General features: G+C 47.5%; 1 protein-coding gene across 4 annotated transcripts in view; it reads right to left on the bottom strand.

The window, feature by feature from the left end:
- Positions 1 to 13,152: 13,152 nt before the first annotated feature.
- Positions 13,153 to 23,729, bottom strand: part of Ndst1 (N-deacetylase and N-sulfotransferase 1) — a 60,292-nt gene continuing 49,715 nt past the window's right edge. For all 4 annotated transcript variants that reach the window (XM_026414629.2, XM_026414627.2, XM_026414630.2 and 1 more), the window contains 4 exons: positions 22,090 to 22,260; positions 21,163 to 21,272; positions 19,044 to 19,146; positions 13,153 to 18,194 (listed from right to left, as the gene is read on the bottom strand). In XM_026414629.2, the coding sequence (XP_026270414.1) occupies positions 18,075 to 18,194; positions 19,044 to 19,146; positions 21,163 to 21,272; positions 22,090 to 22,260 (504 nt within the window). In that variant the 3' untranslated portion in view covers positions 13,153 to 18,074. The remainder of the gene's footprint in view (positions 18,195 to 19,043; positions 19,147 to 21,162; positions 21,273 to 22,089; positions 22,261 to 23,729) is intronic.

Here is a 23,729-nt window from a genome sequence, read left to right as displayed (position 1 = left end):
AAGGACTCTCAGTGGTAGAGTGATCCTGGATTCAATCCCCAGTAACACACACACACACACACACACACACACACAAATTTGTCTGTATAGTCTCCTTTCTACAAAAACAACTTTGTATATAACAGATAGAAAGCAAAAGTCCTAAAACGGTGGGATATAGACATTTACATTCTTTTTGGTCTCTGTGTTCTAAGTTTTCCAAAATGAATGAAAACATACACACACATAGACACACGACATATGTCAATCACAGCATACATGTGTATGTGTGTGTATGTGTGTGTGTGCATGTGTTTGTGTGTGTGTGTATGTGTGAGTGTGTGTATGTATATTCTTAAAAGAAAATATATGGCCAAGCTCTGTGGTGCAGGCCTGTAATCCCAGGCACTTGGGAGGCTAGAGCAGGAGGATCGCAAGTTCAAGAACAGCCTGGGCAACTTAAGGAGACACTCTCTCAAAATAAAAACTAAAAGGGGTTGGGGATGGAGCTCAGTGGTAGTGTGCCCTGAGTTCAATCCTAGTATCCCAAAAAGAAAAAAGAAAGATTTGGCCCCCATTTCTTCCCGTACTAAGCGCCTAAGGCCCCACCGACTGCACTTTTAGCCTTTTCCCGGCCTCCACTCTCCCCACCCACGTGTGCCTGTTTTCTCACCCGCTTTTAATTTGCGCCATCTTGCTGTCCTTCCTGTGTCCTTGTAAAAGGCCTGAAGTCCTTGCTGGAACCAGGCAAGGCAGAAGCCAGGGCACGAGCCATCCAGTGGTCCCCCACCACCCCACGCCACCTCCTGGGGTATTGTTCCAATTAGCGGGGACTTGAAGCCGATCCAAAGGCGGAACTATAAACACCAGAGGCAGAGACCCATAAACAGCTGGGTAACCAGCTCCAGCTGTGCGGATGGGCCCTGGCCCATGTTCCCACTGGGAACAGAGGGGGACTGAACTGGCCACTGAGAGTCGCCCTCTGCCCCCCCTCCTTAGAACATGAGCTGCCATGATCAGGACAGGCACCATGAGTTAGAGAACTAGGGGGACCGGAGAGGCCTGAACAAATCTGGGTGAGCTCATATCCAAGGGACCAGGGCTGTGGGGGCCAAGGGTTCTCAATCACCTGAGCCCCATTACCTTTATACCTGGACCTCAATTTACCTGTTTGTAAAATGGGGAAGTCGGGAAGAAATGGACTGACAGGACTTCTCAGCTCTTCCACAACATGATTAATTTGCTATGCACTGAGCCTCAATGCTTATAAAACAGTTCTACAATATAATAAATCTATATACCATCTGATAACATGTATATGTTATAATAAAATCATCTGTATATAAGCCACACATATTCTATATTATCCACTCATACTCTTGATTACGGTTTTTCTGTATTTTGTAATGACCATCTCTGGGTACCTGTGATCGGAGAGTATGTGAGGTGAGCCAGGAAGACTTCTCGTAGGAAGGACGATTTAAGGGTCGTGAGTTTAACAGGGGAAATGAGCCTCCAAAAAGGTCTTAGTGGAGGGGAAGGGAGAGACTGAAGGTAAGGAAATTTCCAGGACTGCTTGGGTGGGTGGGTGGTCATCAAGTATAAGGGACTAAGATGATCAAGACTTGTGATCCCCTGGCAAACTTGATAGACTCCAGGCTCTTACCAGAACTCCCCAATCAGAATCAAGGGCAGCAGGGCCCATCTGAATGTTTGATGATTGTGTGGCGAATTCTGAGCCTAGAATTCAGAAACAGGTGGGTGTTGGAGAAGCCCTGGCCCAAGGGCCATGGATAGGATGTGGGGTAAGGGGTCCCCCATGATTTTCACACCCTACCATGTGTCTGATCACCCAACTACAGGGCACAGTCCTTGCCAGGCAGCCAGGTGCCACCCGAGGCTTGGACCCTGGGGAAGCTCATCAGCTAGTGAGGGCTGCAGATCCCCCCGGGGCCGGCATCTGAGCTCCGTGCTGGAGGTTGGGGTCTTCCTGGCATCATAGCCCAGAGAGTGGGTGCTGGAGGAGCTGAGGCACGGAGATCTTCCCCTGAGAACAGGAGTAGGAGGGGCCACCCAGGGGCCACCGAGGGCGGGGTGCAGTCCAGCCGCAGAGCATCACCCGACCTAGGGTTGGATCCCCAGCACTGCAAAAAACACCAGCAAACAAACAGAAGGACCACAGAAGGCTTCCTGGAGAAGGTACCCTGAAAGATGGGAAGGATCCATGCCACGTGGCTGAAGAGGAAAAGTGGAGATTCAGTAGAGGGGGAAAAATGTCGGGGCTCCTTTCTGACCACCTAGTTTGCCAGGGGCTCTCCCCTCTGGGCACTGAGTAAAAGCAAGGCACTGGACAGCACAAGGCCCAGGGCCAAGCAGCGCACCCCCATATCACAGGCAGCTGGTGGAAATCCAGCCCCGGGGCTCCCCCACCTGCCTGTGGGTTTCTCCCCTCACTCCAGGCTGGGCCACGTGACTTCCCGGTTTCCCCCGCCTACAATCCCACGGGGCAGGGGTGAGTGGCAAATTCCTGTCTCCAGTGTCAAAATCTCTTTTTTCAGAAGGGTCCCCGAGGCCAAGCCATGCTTGACCCAGGTCACATCTCCCCAGGCCAACTCAGTTCCAGTTGCCTTCCTATCCTCATCCCTTAGTCACACCAAAAACATTTCCTATGTTATTATAAAAAAACAGCAGAGCCAGACTGGGGACACTTGAAGCTACAAAGACAACTTGAAAACAAGTAAAGATGACATGAATACCTGGAAAGACATCCCCTGTTCCTGGATCGTGGGAGACCGTATTGTTAAGATGGCAATTCTCCCCCAAATTGATCTATAGATTTATTGCCTTCCCTATCAAAATTCCAGCTAAATTGACAAGCTGATTCTGAGGTTCACATGGAAATGCAAGGAACCCCAAATAGTCAGAACCACCTTGAAAAGGAAGACGAAATCTAAAGGACTCGCCCAACCCAGTTTCAGTAATTACGACTCAAGTACTTTTGTACTTTTTCAGTACTCAAGACGGAAAAACTGGCGTGGGCTTAGACAAATAGACCGATGGAAGACAACTGAGAGTCTATTTACATATTTATATCTAAAGTCAATTTTTTTTTTTTTTTTACTAGAGCATCATGACAATTCGTGGGGAAAAGAATAGTCCTCTTATTTAATGGTGCTGGGATAATGGATATCCACGAACAAAAGAAGGAAGGCTAGGCCCTTACCTTACACCATACCCCAAAAGCCTAGCATGGTGGCACATGCCTGTAATCCCAGCAGCTCGGGAGGCTGAGGCAGGAAGATCGAGGGTTCAAAGCCAGCCTCAGCAACAGCGAGGCGCTAAGTAACTCATTGAGACCCTGTCTCTAAATAAAATACAAAAAAATAGGGCTGGGGATGTGGCTCAGTGGTTGAGTGCCCTGGAGTTGGATCCCCATACCCCCCCAAAAAAAATTTATCTCAAGTTTGAGGTCCTGGGTTAATCCTTATCATCTCTCTTTCACACATACACACACATACACACACACACACACACACACACACTTTGACTCAAAATGGATCAAAGATCCTACTCTACAACAGAGCTAGGCACAGTGGTTAATGCCTATAATCCTAGGAACTAAGGGCGGGGGGGCAATGCATGAGTGTCTCAAGTTCAAGGCCAGCCTGGGCAATTTAGTGAGATCCTGTCTCAGAAAAGGAGCCTGGGATGTAGGTCAGTGGTAGAGGAGCAGTGAGTTCCATCCCCATTACTGGAAAGAAAAAAAAAAAATCTCTACAACAGAAAGACAAACAGCTCAACTCACAGAAGAGCAAAGAGCCTGAATAAACATTTCTCCAAAGAGATACACAAATGAACAACCAACACACAAAAAGATGAAAACCATCATTAGTTATTAGGAAAATGCAAATAAACACCATAATGAAATACTACTTTGCACCCATGAGGATGGTTGTGATACCCAAAAAAGTGGAAAATAACCAGTTTGGGTGAGGATATGGAGAAATTAGAACTTTCCTACATTGCTGGTGGGAAAGTAAATTGATTCAATTGCTAGGGAAAACACTGTGGTGGTTCCCCAAAAAGTTAAACATAGAATTACCTTGGGACCCAGCAATTCCTCTCCTGAGTACAAACCAAAAAAATTTCAAACAGATGCTAGTATGTGAATGCTCATAGCAGCACCATTCACAATAGCCCACTGTCTATCAGCTATGCGCTGATAAACTACACCAGACCATGGAACATTATTCAGCCATGAAAATGAGGTCTTGACGGACCCTATGAAATGGGGAAACTTTGAAAGCACGATGCTAAGTGAAAGACACCAGACACCAAAGGCTACGTGTTGTGGGATTCCACTAGTGTGAGATGTCCACAAAGAGTAATCTCTAGAAACAGGAAGTAGCTTAGTGTTGGCCAGGGGCTGGGAGGGAGGAGGAATGGAGAATGACTGCCACTGGAGAGGAGGTCTCTTCCTGAGGTTATGACATGTTCTGGAATTAGATAGTGGGATGGTGCACCAAAAAGCCACCAAATGATGCTTTAAAGCATCATGTTATGTGTGTGAATTATAAATTGATTTTTAAGTACAGAGCTTACTTGATTTCTGTATAATCCTACATGTATATTTTTATTGTGGTAAGATACATACGAAATTTGTCGTTTTAACCATTCTTAAGTATACAATTCAGTGGGCGTAGGTACAGTCAGCGTTGAGTAACTGTCACTACTTCCGGTTTCCAACATCTCCATCACCCCAAGCAGAAACTCGGAGCCCATTAAAGCAATAACTCCCATCCTCCCCCTCCCTTCAGTCCTGGTTAGGGATCATCTGTTTCCTCTATGAATCTGCCTCTTGTAGATATTTCATGTAAATGGAATCGTCCAGTATCCTCGAGTGTCTGGCTTGTTTCACTTGGCATAATGATTTCAAGCTTAATTCAGGTTGTACCATATATCAAAACTTCATTTCTTTTCTGGCTGGAAAACATTCCTTTGTATGTATCGACCTCATTTCGTGTATGTGTTCATCTGTTTGGGGGCACTTGAGTTGTTCCCAGCTTTGAGCTATTGCATCTAATGCTTAGCTTTTTGAGGAAGCACCCAATCCTTTCCCATAGGAGCATCAACATTTTACATTCCCACCAGCAACGTAGGAGCATTCTGATTTCTTCACATCCCTGCCTTTAAAAGAAAAAAAGGCACAGCCATCCCAAAAGGTGTGAAGGTTTGATCTGCATTTCCCCAATGACTAAGGTTGAGCACCGCCTCCCATGCTAATTGGCCAATGGAGAAGTCAAGTCTTCTGCCCATTTTTAAGTTGGGTTGCTTATCTTTTTATTGTTAGAAGTTCTTTATATGTTTTTGACATTCAACCTGTATTAAACATGATTTGAAAATATTTTCTCTCATTCTGTGTATTTTTATCACTATCTTTATAGTGTCCTTTGATGTACAAGAGGGTTTTTATTATTTTAATGAAGACCGATTTGCCTATTTTGTTTTAACCAATTTCTTTTTCTTTTTCTTTTATTCTTCAGAGCTTTATGGTTATACATAGTAGTTGGGTTCATCCCGACATATTCACATGCATAGAAATCAATTTCAGTTCATGGTACCCCCTTTTCCCTCCCAACCACCCCAATTTATCTATTTGTTGTTGTTATTGCTAATGCTTTGGGTGTCATATTGCAGAAACCATTACCAAATCTAAGGTAATGGTCATGGAGAGGTGCGCCTGTATTTTCTTCCAGTAGTTTTATAGTTTAACTCTTACATCTAGGTGTTTGATCCATTTTGAGCTTATTTTTGTGCATGGTATAAAGTAAAATCCTAACTATCTTCTTTTGCATGTGATATCCAAGTTTTGCAGTACCGTTTTTTTTTTTTTCAGATTTTTGTTCAAAAGTCTGATCTTTCCCCAGAAAGTGGTCTTAGCATTCTTGTCAAAAGATGCCTGTAGTCCCAGCTGCTGGGGAGGCGGAAGCAGGAGAATCACTTGAGCCCAGTAGTTCAATATGGAGAGCATAGCAAGGCTCTGTTTGTTTAAAAAAAAAAAAAAATTGAGGGTGGGAGTAAGGATTTGTTCCAATTCCATCCCATAGCCCATGTATCTATACTATGCCAGTACCACACCATTTTAATTACTGTAGATTTATAGTAAGTTTTGAAATCAGAAATTGTGAATCCTCCTCAACTCTGTTCTTTTTTGTTGTTTTTTTTAAAAAATATGTTTTAGTTATTAATGGACCTTTATTTTATTTATTTTTATGTGGTGCTGAAAATTGAACCCAGAACCTCACACATGCTAGGCAGGCGTTTTACCACTGCCCCACAACCCAGGCACAACTCTGTCCTTTTTTAATATTGTTTTGCCTATTTGGGGGTTTCTTAAAATTCCATATCAATACTAGGGTGGATATTTTTACTTTGGGGTTAAAAAAAACCCTGTTGGAATTTTGATAAAGATTATATTGTATCTGTATATTCCTTTGGGTAGTATTGTCATTTTTTCCATTTTTAAAGAAATTTTATTAATAATTGATGGACCTTTATTTATTTATTTGTTTATATGTGGTACTGAGAAACCCAGTGCCTCACACATGCCAGGCAAGTGCTCTGCCACTGAGCCACAACCCAGCCCATTTTTTTTTTCATTTTTTATTGGTTCTTTTTTAAAATATTATTTTAGTTGTTGATGGACTTCATTTATCTATGACTTTTATTTATTTATTTACAGGCAGTGCTTAGAATCCAACCCAATGCCTCATACATGCTAGGCAAACACTCTACCACTGAGCCACGCCCCAGCCTCTGTGAGTTCTTTACAATTATACATAATAGTGGAATTCATTGTTGGATGTTCATACATGCGTCTAATATAACAGAATAATTTGGTTAATATCATCCCCCAGTATTTCTTTTTTCCCAGTATTTTTATTTTAACAATATAATTTTTTAATCAATAAATATGGGCTACCCTTCTATTTATTCAGGTATACTTTAAGCAATGCTTAGTCGTTTTCAGAATATAAGACTTTTATCTTCTTCATTAAATTTATTGATACCTCTTTTATTATTTTTGATACTAGTACAAATGGAATTATTTTCTTAATTTCCTTTTGGGGTTATTCATTAGCAGTGTATAGAAATACAACTGATTTTTTGTATGCTGATTTTGTATCCTACAACTTGGCTAAATTCATCAGCTCTAATATTTTTCTGTGTGTGTACAGATTCTTCAGGGTTTTTTCCTAGACGTGAAATCATGTGGTGTGTGACTAGAGAGTTTCACTTTTTCTTTTTCATATTGGATGCCTTTGACTTCACTTTTGTGCTAATTGCTCTGGCTAGAACTTCCCGTGTCATGTTAGATAGAAGTTCCCACACAGAAATGATGAAAGCAGTCATCCTCGTCTTGTTCCTGAACCCCAGGGGAAAGCTTTCCATATTTTACCATCAAGAATGGTGTCAGCCGTGGGCTTTTCATATACGACTTTTGTCATTTGAGCAACTTTCCTTCCACTGCTAGGATATTAAGTCTATATAATATTTTTTTTAATCACAAAACAATGTTGGATTTTGTCAAGAGCTTTTTCTGCTTCAATTGAGATGATCATTTTCCCCTGACATTAATGTGGCATATTTTGTATGTAATTTTTTTTATTTATATGTGACAGCGGAATGCATTACAATTCTTATTAAATATATACAGCACAATTTTTCATATCTCTGGTTGTATACCTAGTATATTCACACCAATTCGTGTCTTCATACATGTACTTTGGATAGTAATGGTCATCGCATTCCACCATCATTAATTACCCCTTGCCCCCTCCCTTCCCCTCCAACCCCTCTGTCCTATCTAGAGTTCGTCTATTCCTCCCATCTCTCGCTCCCTATCCCACTATGAATCAGCCTCCTTGTATCAAAGAAAACATTTGACATTTGGTTTTTGGGGATTGGCTAACTTCACTTCTTGATTGATTATCATATGCTGAACCACCCATTCTTAGGATGAAATCTACTTGATCATGACATATGATTGTTTAGAATTTGGTTTTCTAGTATTTTCTTAACAGATTTTTGCATTTATAATCATAAGGGATACTGCTTACAATCAGTGTTCTCTAGCTTTAAGATCCGGGTAAAAATGGCCTTGTAGAATGAGTTAGGAAGTGTCCCTCCCCTTCAGAATTAATTCTCGTGTAATTCTCCCTTAGATGTTTGGTAGAATTCACCAGTGAAGCCATCTGGTGCTAGATTGTTCTTTGCTGGAAGTTATTTGATTACTGACTGATTCAATCTCCTGACTTGTTATAGGTCTATTCCGATTTTCTATTTCTTTTTGAGTCAGTTTTGATAGCTTTTGTACCTCTAGGAACCCATCCATTTCATCTAGGTCATCCTGCTTGTGTGTGCAGTCCTCCACTGTAGCATCTTAAATGCATGATCATTTCTGTGAAGTGGGTGATTGTATGTGGATACTGAAGGGTGGTTCTCAGTGTCCCAGATCACCCAACTACTTCCATCCCAAGGGTCTCAGGAGGAGCCATCAGATGTGATGAATGTCTATAACTGGTGGGCCTCTCAGCCCCTCACCCTCATCCTCATCACTCTCAGGACAAGGTGGTAGTGGTGCCCCAGGTTTGGGCTCTGTCATGGGGGTTACTTGAGTGTGACACCAAGAACCAGAGAAGACTTTACAGGTTTCTCACTGTGCAGCAGGCTCCTGCCGTGGGCTTTCCAGGCACTGACTCCTGACTCCTCACAACAGCCCTGTCTCCTGGGTGCTACTACCATCCCCATTTCACAAATGGAGAGATTAAGGCTCAGAGACCCAAGGAACTTATCCAAGGTCACATAGCCAATCTGAGCCTATATTTGAGACCAGATTGGCCCATCTGTGGGTACTTTGACAACTATGCCACATACAGCTTCATCGTTTCCAAGGGTAAGTACCTCAGAAAGGGACAAAGGCTGAGTATTTCAAGCTCCAACTTCTCCCTCTGTCCCTGAAAGACATAATAGAGCTAAGCCCCCCCCCCCCCCGCACCCTCCAAGTACTTAAGGCAGAAGACAGCTTCCATTTGTTGTCTCACAAAGCAGCAAATAACCCTCCACCTTTGCCCAGGACATGAAGGTTACAAACCAGCAGGGAATGTATACATAGCTGCTCATATATGTAAAATAATTTCTGGAAGGGTCCACAAAACTTGGTAGTGGTAGTGTCCTCTGAAGAGGTGAACTGGGGACAAAGGTCAGGGGCTGGAAGGAGACTTATGTCCTGCAAAACTTTTTTTTTTTTTTAAATTGCGGGAGGGGGGCTTTAGATTGGTGGATACATATACTTTTAAGTGCCTGACATCCCTGAGAGGGGCAGGGTGGGGCTCAGGGCATTGGCCCACTCTACCTCGGGGCATGGAGTCTCAGCTCAAAATGCCAGGGCTCACACCCAGCCTCAGACTCAAGAGAACATCAGGCTGTGGAGTCTGAAGGACCAGGGACTCTGGGCTATGTGATCCTAGCAGCTCCTTGGCCTCTCTGCATCTCAGACTTCTGCACAGTACCAAGGTGGAAATGCCTCCCCCAGACTAGGCCAGCAGAGTGCCTGAATGATGCACACTGAGAAATACCTTTTATTTATTCCTGTTTACTTAATGTATTGATGTTATTATTAGAATAGCTTTACCTCCCCATCAACTACAAGCCCAGTCTCCGTGGGCCAGCAAGTCAGAGAGAGACTGGGGTGAGAGTGCCCCCTGGTGGACACATTCTAGACTGCACTGGGTAAGTGCCAATCTAACCTTCCAGAGAAAAGCAAAATTTAGTTCCATTTCTTCTGTTACCCCTCGATATTTCAATGTTTACTTCTTAAAAACAATGATATACCCCTACAGAACAGCATGATAATCAAAAAGAGAAATTTCAACATCTAGAGAATACCCTTCTCTAGTCCCCACAGTCCATATTCACGTTGCCGGACATCCCTCCAGTGTCTTTCATAGCTCATTGCTTCCTGGTCCAAGACCCCACCAGGGTCTCTGTGGCCTTTGATTACCAGCTATCTCTGCTATCCTTTAACGCCAAGCCATTTCTCAACTTTTCTGTATCTTTCATGACCTTGACCTTGTTAACATCCTGGTCAGTTATTTGGCAAAATGTCCCTTTATAATGCCATTTCCTCTCAGCTCCATTCAGGATCCCTGTTTTTCTGGGTCCTCAGGGTCACAGCACGGGGCACATGATGTCAGTTTGTCCCAGTATTGGTATAAATCTCACCACCCTGTCGGTGAGATTGGAGAAACTAAAGAGGAGATGAGACTTGCCTCAAAGGCCAGGCTCCCCAGCTCAGGATAAATATTGCCGGGTGACAAATTCACCACCACCTGGGCCTGCTCAGGACAAAGCATTGGCCTTGATGACACCATCCTGACGAGTCTGGTTATCTGGAGTGTCCCCCCTTTCTACTTCATCCATTCCTTTTTTTTTTTTTTTTTTAAGAAAAACAGTTTTTAGTTGTCAATGGATCTTTATTTATTTATATGTGATGCTAAGAATCAAACCCAGTGCCTTACACCTGCTAGGCAAGTGTTCTGCCACTGAGCTACAACTCCAGGCCCCTATTAATACTTTTCATTCCATAAATGGTATGTGATTACATTACCCTTGTTTTTTTTTTAAGTGTTCACCAAGACTAATATCTTCTTTGAAAATTCCATCTTCCAGGTCTCCAGATTCTCCAGAAGCATAACCATATTTTTTAGTTTGCTATGTGTTTTAGCCAGCTTTTTCACTGTGTCACTAAAAAGACCTGACAAGAACAATTAAAAGGGGAAAAGTTTATTTGGGGGCTCACGGTTTCAGAGGTCTGAGTCCACAGACAACCGGCTCCATTCCTTGGGACTCAAGGTGAGGCAGAACATCATGGCGGAAGTGTGTGAAGGAAAGAGGCTCAGGACATGCCAAGGAAGCAGAAAGTATCTCCACTTGCCAGATTAAAATATATATCCCAAAGGCACACCCCTAATGCCCACTTCTTTCAGCCACACTCTACCTGCTCTCAATTACCACTCAGTTAATCCCATCAGGCGATTAGTTCACTGATTGGGTTAAGACTCTCATAACCCAATAATTTCACCTCTGAATCTCCTTGCATTGTCTCACACAGAAGCTTTTGGGGGACACCTCACATTCAAACCATAACAATGTAGGATATTTATATTTATACCCCACAAACGGTAACACTGTATAATTCCTTATTATAGCAATTTCTTTGGCAGGATTTAGAAATGAATTATTTTTTATTGCATCATCATTTTCCAACATGTAGATATACACGAGGTCATTTAGCTGATCCCCTATTGTTGGACATTTAGGTTGTTGTCATCATTTTGCTGTTATGACACCTTTCAGCAAATACACATGATCATGGGCTTCTCTGAGGGAATTTCCTGCCTGTAGAAGCCTGGACCACTTTTGAGGTAGCAGAGTCCCTCCATCAACTCCTCACCCAAGGGGATGAGGAGGGCCCGATGGGCTTTTATTCCTGGAACCTATTAGAATTTTAAGATTCCTGTGAGCAGGACTTCTGTGAGCACCTGGGCTAGATTCCCATCATGTGTTTCAAGGAATCTTAGGGTTCCAAGATAGCAGGGAAGAAGAGAAGGAGCTGAGCTAGTGAGACCCTCACCCCTACCCCAGCAAGAGTACCCTGGTCTTTATCTGGTTTTCTGTTCAGTCTTTGAACAATTTTTTTCAGTTGTTTTCAAATCCAGAAACCTCTGATTGGGTCTGACCCATAGCTGGCTCGGGTGTCCCTTCTGCACCATGTCATCTGGATCTGTTTCTGGCAGTGCAGCCTCTAGTTCCAATGGTGTTGGTGACACCACATGACCTGTACTAGGCTCCCACTGGCAAACTCAAGAGAGGCATCTGCAGGTGCTGCCCTGTGCCATCAGGATTGGCATCGTCGTGTGTTTTAGTCTTCTCTCTTGGGTCCTAGGATCCAGGACTGCAGCTACATCCCTAGCACACCCCTCCTCTACCCCTGCAGAGTTGTGCATGGACTCACACTTGGTATCAGAGAGATCGTTAAATACACATTGCTGGGTCCCACTCAAATAGGTTCTGAATGAGCAGATTTGGGGGCAGCCCAGGAATATGCATTTTTAAAGCTTCCCAAGGGGATTCTAGGAGGAGGTTCAGATTTCTGCCCTGAAGATAGCCGGCTTGGCTGGGCTCTGTCCCTTCCCTAGCAAGTCTCAAATCTGGCCCTTTATGAGGTGAGGAAGTCTAGAAAGTCACTTATTCTACCTAAAGTTTTCCTGGACAGTGGTGCTCTCTGCATTAACTAAAACCTGGAGGAACTTTCAGCCATCCAGGATTTCCCAAAGTGGAGCCTTCTCTGTGCTAGAGAGCTTGTTCAAAAGGCTCACCCCACATCTGCAGGAGCTGAATCACTGCAAGTGAGGTCTGGGAATCTGCAGCTCAGGCACATTCTCTGGGTAAACAAACTCCCTCCACATCCCCAACAGACAAGAGAAACTGAGGATCAAAAGTAAAAGTGAGGCCGAGCGCTGTGGTGCACGCCTGTAATCCCAGCGACTCAGGAGGCTGAGGCAGGAAGATCGAGAGTTCAAAGCCAGCCTCAGCAATGGTGAGGTGCTTAGCAGCTCAGTGAGACCCTGTCTCTAAGTAAAATTAAAAATAGGGCTGGGGAGGTGGCTCAGTGGTTGAGTGCCCCCCGAGTTCAATCCCTAGTACCAAAAAAAAAAAAAGTGAATTGTCCCCAGTCATGATACACATTAGTAGTAGAAATGGTGTAGCCTCTGAGTCTCCTCTTAGCTGAGTGTCAACTCCTCAGAACTCGTTGACAATCCAAGGTGTCTGCAGGCTCTTGGTCATCTGAGATGCCCCACGTGGCTGCCCTGGGTTAGGCCTCTGCTATATTTGAAAAGATTTCAATTTCTTTCCTTTTTTTTAATATTTATTTATTTTTTAGTTATTGGCAGACACAACATCTTTGTTTGTATGTGGTGCTGGAGGATCGAACCCGGGTGGCACGCATGCCAGGCGAGCACGCTACCGCTTGAGCCACATCCCCAGCCCAACTTCAATTTCTAATCCAGTGGAAACTATCTGCTTTGGCTAGGCCCCTCTGTGTCTATGTGTGTGTTGGGCAAATATTTGGGCTTTCCATGCAAACATCCCTAACTCTACCCTCCCTTCAGGTCTTACAAAGATTTCAGAAAGTCAGACAGGAACAATGTGTACAAACAGAACCCCACTTTATTAGCAGTTAGTTCGAGATTGTACATTAATGGAGGAAGGTTCCCACTTTTAACACAACCCAAAACGGCTGGTTCGAGAGCCCTCGTCAGGTGAGCCAGGTAGCATTCCCCGACCTACCCTCTCCCCACCCCCACAAGGGAAGAAAACCTCTGCCTGCTCCCTAATGTGCCCCCCACCCACTCCAGTCAGCCCTCTCCTGTCCCCAGGGAACAACATGAATTTCATGCACACATTACAAAAGGAGCCCTCTTGTGGATGAGAGAAGCCAGGCCAGCCCAAGATGCCCGGGCCCTCACCCTCCTCCAGGGCAGAGAGAGGAGTAAGTGCAGGAAGATGAGTGTCTTAGGAGAGAACACAGCTGAGGTCTTCCCCAGGTCCTTGGCACTGACTCTACACCAAGCCCACACCCGTCCCTCAAGGGAGCTGGAAACTCACCGGTCCTCTAAGCAGGAGAGCCTCCAGACCAGGAGGGCAAACCCCACATTGCCCAGAGGGCCTGGGGGTGGGCCTGGACCCCCATCCACACTTCAACTCAAGCAGAGCTGTTTCCTGCACGTGTTCCCCTGCTGTAGCCCCCATGGGCTCATTCTAGAGGTGGGGAAACTGAGACCCTGGGAGGAAGACTGTCATGCAGGCATCCAATGGATGCAGTTAGGATAATATCTCACAGCTATGCTCCAGCCCAGTGCTCAATCCTCATACCACAATTTAAGGAGGAATTTCCCCCAAGGACATTCCTGGTACGGGCCAGAGGCCTAGCTCTGCTCCAGTGCCTAAGACCATGGGCCTCCAAGAAGTGAAAACCCTGGGACCACAGAACAGAGAGATGGATGCTATGTCTGGGACCCTGAGGTGCATCCCAGAGTCAAAGGAGCAGCCAGGCTCTTCCAAGCCAGAGACGTCTCATCCCAACAGGCCACATGCCTGGCTGGCATCCATGGTGCAGTCACTTCTGCATGCCCTCCGTTCTCTCCTCCCAGGCCAGCATGTGCTGCTGTGTCCATGGGGCATCCCTCCCTGGCTCCCATGCCCCCTCTGCTGGTTTGGCACTTGCTACAGGTGATGGTGGAGGTGCGTCTTAGGCAGGAGGGCAACTGCCAAGTCAGCACAAAAGAAAGCAAAACCACCCTTGAGAGTACAGGAGATGGGGAAACATCAGACGGATCCGGACAGTGTGACAGTGTGACCTGACAGCAGGCCTGCTGGCCCCCAAAAGGATGTCACTTAAAAAACCAGATGGGCAGAAGGAAGACTTTTCAGCATTCCGAGAGATTTGAAAAACACAGTGACAAAATGCATCATGTGCGCCTTGATTGGATGCAAGTGCAAAACCAGGTCCGTTATCTGGGGGACAACTGGGGACAGCAGACTGTCAGGAAATGTCCATTTCTTGGCTGTGGTATTGGCCAGTGTGTAGGAGAAGGCTCTGACTTGGGTGATGCGGGCAGAAGCATCTGGGGGCAAAGACTCACGATGCTTGCAACTTACTTTCAAACTAGGTCAGAAAAACATACATATGTGTAGAGAGAGAAAAAAAGCCAATGTGCAAAATGTTAATCATTTCAGCTTTCAATGCTCGGCAGTGGGCATTCATGACCAATGTCTGGTAAAATATTTTTGTCCTTGCTCTTCCCACTAACACCTGTGGGATGGCTCCATGTTGGGACCTCAACCTCAGTGGGTCAGGCCAATAGTTTTCCTTTGCTGGGAGCTGATGGCCACCTCGTAAGCATGACCCAGAGCACTGGCTGCTTGTAGGCAGGGGCTCAGAAAAGGTCCATCTTTAAAGGTCGGACTCCTCTGAACTTTAAATGCAGTAAGATGCTCCAAACAGAAAATTCTCTCGAACTCTGAACGACACTCCACCTGCACCCACCCTAGGGCAAAGGCTGGCAGAGGGACTGCAAACTGGATGACAGAGTTACCAGCATAATTTGAGCTATTTTTCTCTCTCTCTTTATTTTTATGTTTTGCCAAATGCGTACAGTGGACAATGAAGACTGGTGATGCTGCATTTGCTCACCCTGGTTCTGTCTTCTCATAAGGGGGATCAACGCCTATTAGCTGAGAGCCCCTAGGACAACTCATTTCCCTGTCCTTACCCAATAGCTACAAGTCCCGGCTGTGTCTGGCCTGGCAGGTCCTTGAGAAAGGCTTGTTAGTGGGAAGGGATGTGGCAGTCACTAACACAGAAATTTAGAACAGGGGCAGGTCCAGTTCCAGGCTTCCAGAAAGATCTAAGCCAAACTCCAGAATATCTTCTCTGCTCTCACAGGTTTCAATTTGCCTGCTCCTACCTGAGGCCAGAAGCAGAGAGAAATAGAGCCTCCCACCCGACCAGGGCCACTCCAGGCCAGGCCAGCCCAGCTCAGCTTGCTGAGCTTCAGTCTCCAGCCCAAAGGGTGTGGGAGCCTCCCAGATCATGGGCCAAATTACCCATGGACAGTTGGGGAGTGAGGATCAAGGCTGTCATTGGTGGAAGCCACTGCCCCACTGAGGGTCCAGTTCCAGCTTGTCCCTGGGAACACAGGAATACAGGAGTAGACAAGCCACCCTGTCCCCAGGCACTGTGCTCCTCAGCCCTGCGGGGCCGACAGGGGCCAGGATTCTCCAGCTCATGGGCCCCAATGAGAAACACGGTAGAAACTCTGTTCTGTCCACACTAAAACCACCAAATAGCGGGTCTGCCCAGTGTCCCATTTCCTTCTCTACCCCGTGGAAAATTCGAGAAGAGGGAGTCAACTCAGAACAAAGATTGATGGGGCCACAGGATGGGGAGAGACCTCCCAAGATAGAGAGAACAAGGCAGGGAAGTGAATGCAGATCTGGGGATGAGAAGGCTCAAAGGCACCTGGCTGGGAAGGAGTGGTTTGTCCCCATATCCTGGAATGACCACGGTTGTGACTGAGGGAGGGAAAGGAACCTGGCACAGAGTAGCGTCCCAAGGGTGGGCTCAGAGGCAGTGTGGCACTGGAAGAAGAGCACTGGACTCAGATTTGGGTCCCTGAGTTCAATTCTTGGCCCTGCTTCCAACTAGCCCTGTGACATCAGCCAAGCAGGCCATCTGCTTTCTGGACCCACTTTATACCTGCTGAAGGACCCTTCCAACCTCAAGATGCCAGAATCTTCTGAATAAGACCAGGCTCTCCAGAAAGAACTTCCCGGGTGTCAGGTGGAAGCTGAATTGGCAGTTGAGGGGCCAGGGAGAGGCACCTCCCTGGGTGCCTCAGTCACTTCACATTGTTAAAAGAAGGGGGGCAGGAGCAGAACCCAAGCAGAAAGCAGCCCAGAAATCCCAGGTCTGCAGGGGGCCTGGAGACACTCTGTGAGTCCCAGGGCAGCTCCCAACCTAGCACCATGTGAGGGGAGAGGGACAGGCCAGTTTGGGGCCCCAGGTCTACCATCCTAGCCCCGGCTGTTTCCTTTGGCCACAACCTCACCCCCAGACTCCTGGGCTTCATGAAGCCAGATATCCTAGAGTTAGTCTTCCCTGTCCATGTCACCACCACTGTCCCCCTAGGGCAGGCCTAGGACAGCTGTGGCACTTGAGAGAGGGAACAGAGACCTCTCCAAGGTCACCTCCATACGGTCTCCTTGAGTCCCCAGACACGTGAAGACACACCCTCCCTCCCTTCCATCTTATTCTCTAGCACTAAGATATGACATCCTTTGAGGCTGGGGCTTACCACCATTGTGTACGACTGAATTAAAAACAAACCCAACCAAAAAAAATATAATATATATATATACACATTATATATATATATAAAACACAGTGCTACCCCAGCACCCAGGGTATAAACTCTGGCACCAAGAAAACAAAACCCAAATATTAAAATACTTTAGCTTCTTAGTATTTGAGAGGTTAAGGGGTCTCTGAGAACCCTCAGCCACAGGTGTCTGGGGCAAAGCAGCGGGCGGCAGTCTTGCGAGCTCTGCCATGTCTGCCGGGGCCGAGGCGGTAGTGTGGGGACAAGGTATGTACAGGGGAACGTGTATACTGCAGACTCCTCAACAGCCTCGTCTTTTACCACAGGAAACCACGCTTGTCATTACCCAGGGTGCAGCCAGGGGGCGGAGTCGAGGCCGGAGTCTCTGGGCCCACATGGCATGGCAGTGCCCCAGGCCCTGCAGGAGGCCTTGAGGACTGGGTGGATACTGGAGGAACCAGATTCGTTCCCCAAAAAGGGAAGGTGAGATGTGAAGGTACTGACCCGAATGTGGTGGATCAGCATTCTTCCAAGGTGGCTGCCCTTACATGCAGCCTAGAGACTGCCTCTGGGTACCCAGCTGACCCCTGTGAAAGGCCTGCCTCAAAACACTCAGAGCCATGTTCAGTCTCTCCCCCTGGGTTGGCGAAAGGCCCAGCTGGGCTCTTCTCCCTTCCTGTCTGGAGAACAGGGAAGATATGGCAGCTAATACTGAGGAGACGCCCTGCTGCAGCAGGGGTGGTGGAGGCAGGAAGAGGGGGTGGTCAGTAGAGCACAGTGAGGGCCAGAAAAGAGTCTCACAGACTCCCTCTACCAGGAAGTGGCCTTCCACCGACAGGAAGCAGCCTCCCAGCACAGGCTGTGCACAGAATGGACCTCTGGTGGAGGGTGGTCCTGTAGGTCACAGACCCAGCAGTGGATGCTTGGAGGTGCTTGTGGGCCCGCCTGGCTTCTCCTGGCCCCACGTGGGCCTCAGCAGAGTATTGCTCATAGAACGCTGCCTGGCCCGCTCCCCTCTCTGCAGGTCAGTCTGGCTCAGCGCACGGCGGGACATCCCGCCAACGTTCAGTCTGGCTGTGGTGGCTGCAGCTACCTGGTGTTCTGGAGGTCCTCCCGCAGCCAGGTGGGCAGCGTCTGGCCCATCTTGTACAGCAGCTTGGAAAGCTCGACATTGTGGTCCCGGTAGTAGTCCTTCAGGAAGGCTCGGGACTGCAACAGGAAGGAAAGCTCGGATGGGGCAATGAGCTGAGGTGGTGGGCATGGGCCCCGCCTTGCTGTCCTACTGGCCCACATCATCCTCTTACAGATAGCAGGCTCCCCAGAAAGCCCTGGCACAGGAGCAGCAAACTCTCGCCCACAAGGTCAGAATTCTCATGATAGGAAGGAGAGAGAACTCTTCAAGCCAGAGGCTAAGGAGATACCATGAGATGCAGTCTGCACCCTCATCTTATGCAGTCCTCTCCTATGAGAATGGCCTATCCTTCCATTCCATGGCTCCAAATCTTGTGGCATGGACTCCAACTCCAGAGACCCTTGCCCATCCTCTGGAAGCCTTCTTCCCCTCCCAACCCCAGCTTCTAGCGCACCCCATCCTGAATGCCCATAGCACAGGATGCACCTCTTCCTGCAGGAAGCTCTCCTTGCCGTTATTCTAGCCCTATATGTGACTCATCTCCCCTGGACTAGGCGTCCTTGAAGGTGAGGACCTGTCTGTTATCCTTAAAACCTCACAGCACAGCCCTTAGCAGAAGGGTAGGTACTGAAAACTTGTTTTAATAGATCAGTTCTGATCCACCATGGCCGAGACTGTCTTCTTCCCACTTAAGAATACTGCCCAAGGGCTGGCTAGGCACGGTCGTGCATGCCTATAATACCAGCAGGAGGATCACAAGTTAAAGGCCAGCCTCACCCAGCAACTTAGAAAAACCCTATCTCAAAATAAAAAATAAAATGAACTGGCAATGTGTCAGAGAAAGACAAAGGAGATAGAAGCTCTGTCCATTATGGGGATAGCTCCCCACCTGTCCAGCTGCCACAGGTGGGGTTTCTGCCACTTACGTCCAAATCCATCTCTGGATACTTCCGGCCTTTGCTTTTGCCCAGACACTTGGTTTTTCCTCCTTCAAGCAGCTGGCACCAAAATCCTTTCTTTGGATCAAACCTGTAGAGGTGAGGAAAGATTGGATGGAGTTGGCCCAGCTATCCCTTCCCCACTCCAAGGCTTTGTGCACAGATCTAGGAAGAGCAGCACCCAGGAGCTAAGGAAGTCCACCCCCCTGTACACATGCTGGCACCCAAACCCCCTGTGGATCTGATATATGCCATCACTTGGCTCAAGTTTTGCCCTTGTGCTACACTAAACACACCCTCACTTCTCCCCATCAGAGGGCGGTCCCGTGTTCTGAGTCTTCTTTTGTTGGGGCTGAGCAGCCCCAGTTCCTCCAGCAATCCATAACGTGGACCCATTCCCATCCTGCATGATCAGGGAAGAGTTTTCTGAGCATTATTATTATCATTTTTTTAAGTCAAGAAGTCTTCTTTGGGGCTGGGATTGTGGCTCCGTGGTAGAACACTCGCCTAGCACAGGCGGGACCCGGGTTCGATACTAAGCACCACATAAAAAATAAAATAAAATAAAGACATTGTGTAGTGTCCATCTACAAAAAGATTCCCTCTCACTCTCTTAAAAAAAAAAAAAAAGTCTTCTTACCTGTCCCAACTTCAAATGAAAAAAGGGTAGAGAAAAGGTTTAGTCTAAGATTTTTTGCTTTTAAATAACTTGCATCTTAATTAAGAAATGCTAAGGCATTGGCACTGGAGAGTTTAACTCTCCAGTGCCAATGCCTTAGCAGAAATGTCAGTACAGGTCTAACTCCCGTGTGTGACATCATGGTGCCTTCAGGGACCCAATGTGCGCTGAAGCTCAGGAGCCATCAGAGGGTCTTGAGCCCGAGGGCATCAGGCAAGCAGAACACACATGTGGCAGGGAAGAAAGATAAAGAATTCCGCACGGTGATGGGGTAGGCATAAGATGACGATGACAATGACAATAACAGTCAGCACCATCTAGCTCTGAGCCAAGAGGGCCACACTCACGCTCTCATCGAATTCACGGACTCTCAGGAGGGAGGAGTCATACTCCTTAACCCCTTCTTACAGGTGAGGGAAGCCAAGCCCCAGGCTAAGGGACTCATCCAGGGTCAGAGCTAAGGGTGGGTCTTCAGTCCTGAGCAGGCCTCTTCCACCCTGGGGCTGCCGCTGCTTCCCCTTCTGACATGAAGATCTGACTTCCCTTCCCTTCTCCACTTTCAACCTCCAGCCCAGTGAGGAAGGGAGGGAATATTCCTTTTTTTTGTACTGGGGATTGAACTCAGGGGCACTCGACCACTGAGTCGCATCCGCAGCCCTATTTTGTATTTTATTTAGAGACACTGAGCTGCTTAGCACCTGGCCGTTGATGAGACTGGCTTTGAACTCTAGATCCTCCAGTCTCAGCCTCTCAAGCCGCTGGGATTACAGGTGTGCTCCACCCAGCCTGGCTAGCAGGGAATATTCTTGCTGTATGATTTCCCAAGAAAGCGCCAGGAAGGGGGCTTTATTCCACCTTCTCTTGGGGCCCCTCCTCCAGCCAAGTGTGTCCTTTCTCTATGACACAGCTCTGGAGGCAGGCTCTCCCCCAACCCCCCACCTGGCGGCACAGAGTGGCCCTTCCTCACCGTGAGAAGGCATTCCTGGTACACTTGCACCAGGTTCTGGGTGAGTGGGGTTACTGGCCATTGACAACAATAGTTCTAGCTTCCTTTTCCTGAAATCATATTATAAGTCAAAGTCTAATGTTAGGAAACTCTTGTGGAAATTGGGTTTAACACTCTGAAAATGTTCAGCCTAGACAGAACTGAACTGAAGAGGATACTCCAGGGTGGGCTGACTGGAGCAGAACAGATTCATCACCTCCCTTTTCCTTAAGTTAGTACTTTTATTAATATGATTTTTTATTAAAATAACATTGATATTAGCTTTCTTGCTGAATGGCCATCAGGGCAGTGCTGCATACTTTCTCAAACTTGCCAACTCTAATTAAGTTGTGTCCCCCCATTATTATTCAAGCCTTGGTCTTTTTTGGCTCAGGTGCCAAAAAAGAGAAATCACCCTGTTGAATGGTCAATACAGTACTCACGCCAAGGTTTTGTGGTAGTCAATGGTATTGGTCACCCCAAGGAATTTCTGCACTGTGTCCATCACTTTGGCAGGTTCTGTTCTCAGCAGTTTGCCATCCAAGACCAGAATCTAGAAAGAACGAAAGGAAGAAAGGTGATCTGGACTTGCTTTCACCTAAAGGGCAAAACAGGATCAGAGGCCTTGGCAGCAGGAGTGGCCTGGCTGTGGGTTGGGGTCTGTGCTTTCTAATCTGCCTCTGCCTCCAGCTCTGAATGGCAGGTGCCCCCAAGACTCAGTCCTCTGTGGTCTATCTACTTGCTCTCTGCCAATTTCCCTTGGCCCATATCAATCTCTCCTAGAACTTAAACAATCAAAAAAACCTTGCTTACTCCAGGTGCAGTGGTGCATGCCTGCTACTAGGGAGGCCAAGGCAGGTGGACTGCAAGTTCAAGTCCATTCTTGACAACTTAGTAAGACCCTGTCTCAAAATAAAAAATAAAAAGGATTGGAGATGCCAGGCATGGTGACACATGCCTGTGATTTCAGACTCGGGAGGCTGAGGCAAGAGGATTGAGTTCAAAGTCAGCCTCAACAATTAGCAAGGCTCCAAGCAGCTTAGAGAGACCCTGTCTCAAAACATAAAAAGGGTTGAGGATGTGGCTCAGTGGTTAAGTGCCTCTGGGTTCAATCCCCAGTGCCACACAGAACAACCCGGCCTACTCTTTGTATCCCTGTAACCTCCCTCTTCCACCTCTCAACAAGCTTCCAGCCCACACCCCAATCTCCAGCTCCAGACTTCAGGGGGGTTCTCTAAAAGGCCTCATGGAATCTGACCTGTGCCCCACTCCAGCCAGACTCTCGCTTCCCCCAGCACACCCTAGCCTCCTCGTCCCAGCTGCCACCGTGGCAGAACTCACCCTCCCAAAGGGCAGGGGCAGGGAATTACCTGGTTGGCGTGAAAGGCACTAAGCCAGCGCTCAATGTGGGTGGCATACCAGCCAGGGACCAGGCATCGGCTCTGGAGGGCACGCAGCTTTGCAGACGCAGCAGGGCCAGCTGTGATCACCTCGTGGAAGGTGTACTTCAGGGCCACTGGGTCGTCATGGGCTCGCTGGTGCTGCAGGCAAAGGGGGGAGGTGAGCATGTCACAGGGAGAACCAAGGAGGAGGCCTTTGTGGGACAGCAGATGGGACATGGTGCTAGAAGATTCTAGCTGGAAGCAAAAGGCCTGTGCCCAAGTCCTGAGTCTGCCTCTCCTCATTGGCTGGCCCCTGGGAAGTACTGGCCCCAGAGTCCTAGTTTCGCCATCTTTGAACAAGATCAAGTTTCCAACATTGGTCATTCCCATGTGGTCCCTGAGCCCTGCTGGGCAAGAGGCCACACCGTTTCCTTTACATCAACTCACCTTTCTTTCTCACATATATTTACTTCAAGAAAACTAAATAACACTTCCAAAAATGGAAAACTAGAATCAATGATTACATATAGAAGGCAACCATTGATAAACACAATAAAAATAAAGCAAAGTTCCTAAACTGGAGGCAAACACAGATGTCTGCTGAGGTCCCTGATCCCCATGCTGTTGTAAGCAGAGTGTGGCTGTTTTAGAAAGATGTGAGAGACACCTGTGCCAAACTGAGCACTCTCTTTCAAGGAGACCAGAAGAACTGAGTAAAACTGAAAAAGAAAATGCCAGATCTGAGCCACCTCAAATAACCCCAGTGGGCCATCAGCATCTGCAGAACTCTGAGTCCAGAGCGTGGGGACCTGCCCACCAGGCGACGCTCACAGCCCTGGGCCTGACGAGCACCACAGGCAGCCCAGGGCAGGAGCCGCCGTGATAGTGCAGAGCAGCCTCCTGCTCACCAGACCTCCCAGTCACCAGCCTGCCCTCCCCTGGCTCCTTTTTAGATCCTCCTGGGATAAATTAGTCTCCCTTACCTGCCTTCATCATGGACAGGAGAAAACCAGGTCTTAGATTGACAACAACTGGGTTCAAAATGCCATCACATGAACCTTGCTGAGTGTTAGTTTGCTCTTCTGTGTGAAGGGAACACACACACACACACACATTCGAAGCCTTCCTCTGCTTTCTAGAAACTCCTGTGAAGCTCCAGTGAGGTGGCAGAAGTCAAGCATTGTCACTAACATGGGACTAGCTTCACCTCTGACACCCTAATGTCCCCCATGAAAGTGGCCAGCCAGTGCCCTGCTCCTTGCCAGGAGGGGGAGCACAATCGCAGCAGGATGGGGATGTGGCCAACTGTATTGGTGGGACTTTCCCCTGAAGAGTCAGACCACAGGAAAGGCAGAATCAGGGCACGAACCAAAGTCCTGGGGACAAGAAGCAGAGAGGGCTCAGGAAGGGGAAGAGAGGCAAGAGGTCTGAGGGACTTGGAACAGGGAGGACATGGCGCCAGAGCACCACAAAGGACACAGCACGGCCCAATGAAGCAGTACAGAAGCAATCAAGGGAAGAAGACCAAAGGGTGGCACAGAGCCACCCAAAGTGGCCAGATTGGAAAGACAGCTTCCTGGCTGGAATAATGGACACCTCCCCCATAACCACACGCTAAGGCCCAGGGG

Source organism: Urocitellus parryii, chromosome 1 (assembly GCF_045843805.1).
Source record: "Urocitellus parryii isolate mUroPar1 chromosome 1, mUroPar1.hap1, whole genome shotgun sequence".
NCBI classification, from domain to species: domain Eukaryota; kingdom Metazoa; phylum Chordata; class Mammalia; order Rodentia; family Sciuridae; genus Urocitellus; species Urocitellus parryii.
This window is presented reverse-complemented; position numbering and strand designations above follow the sequence as displayed.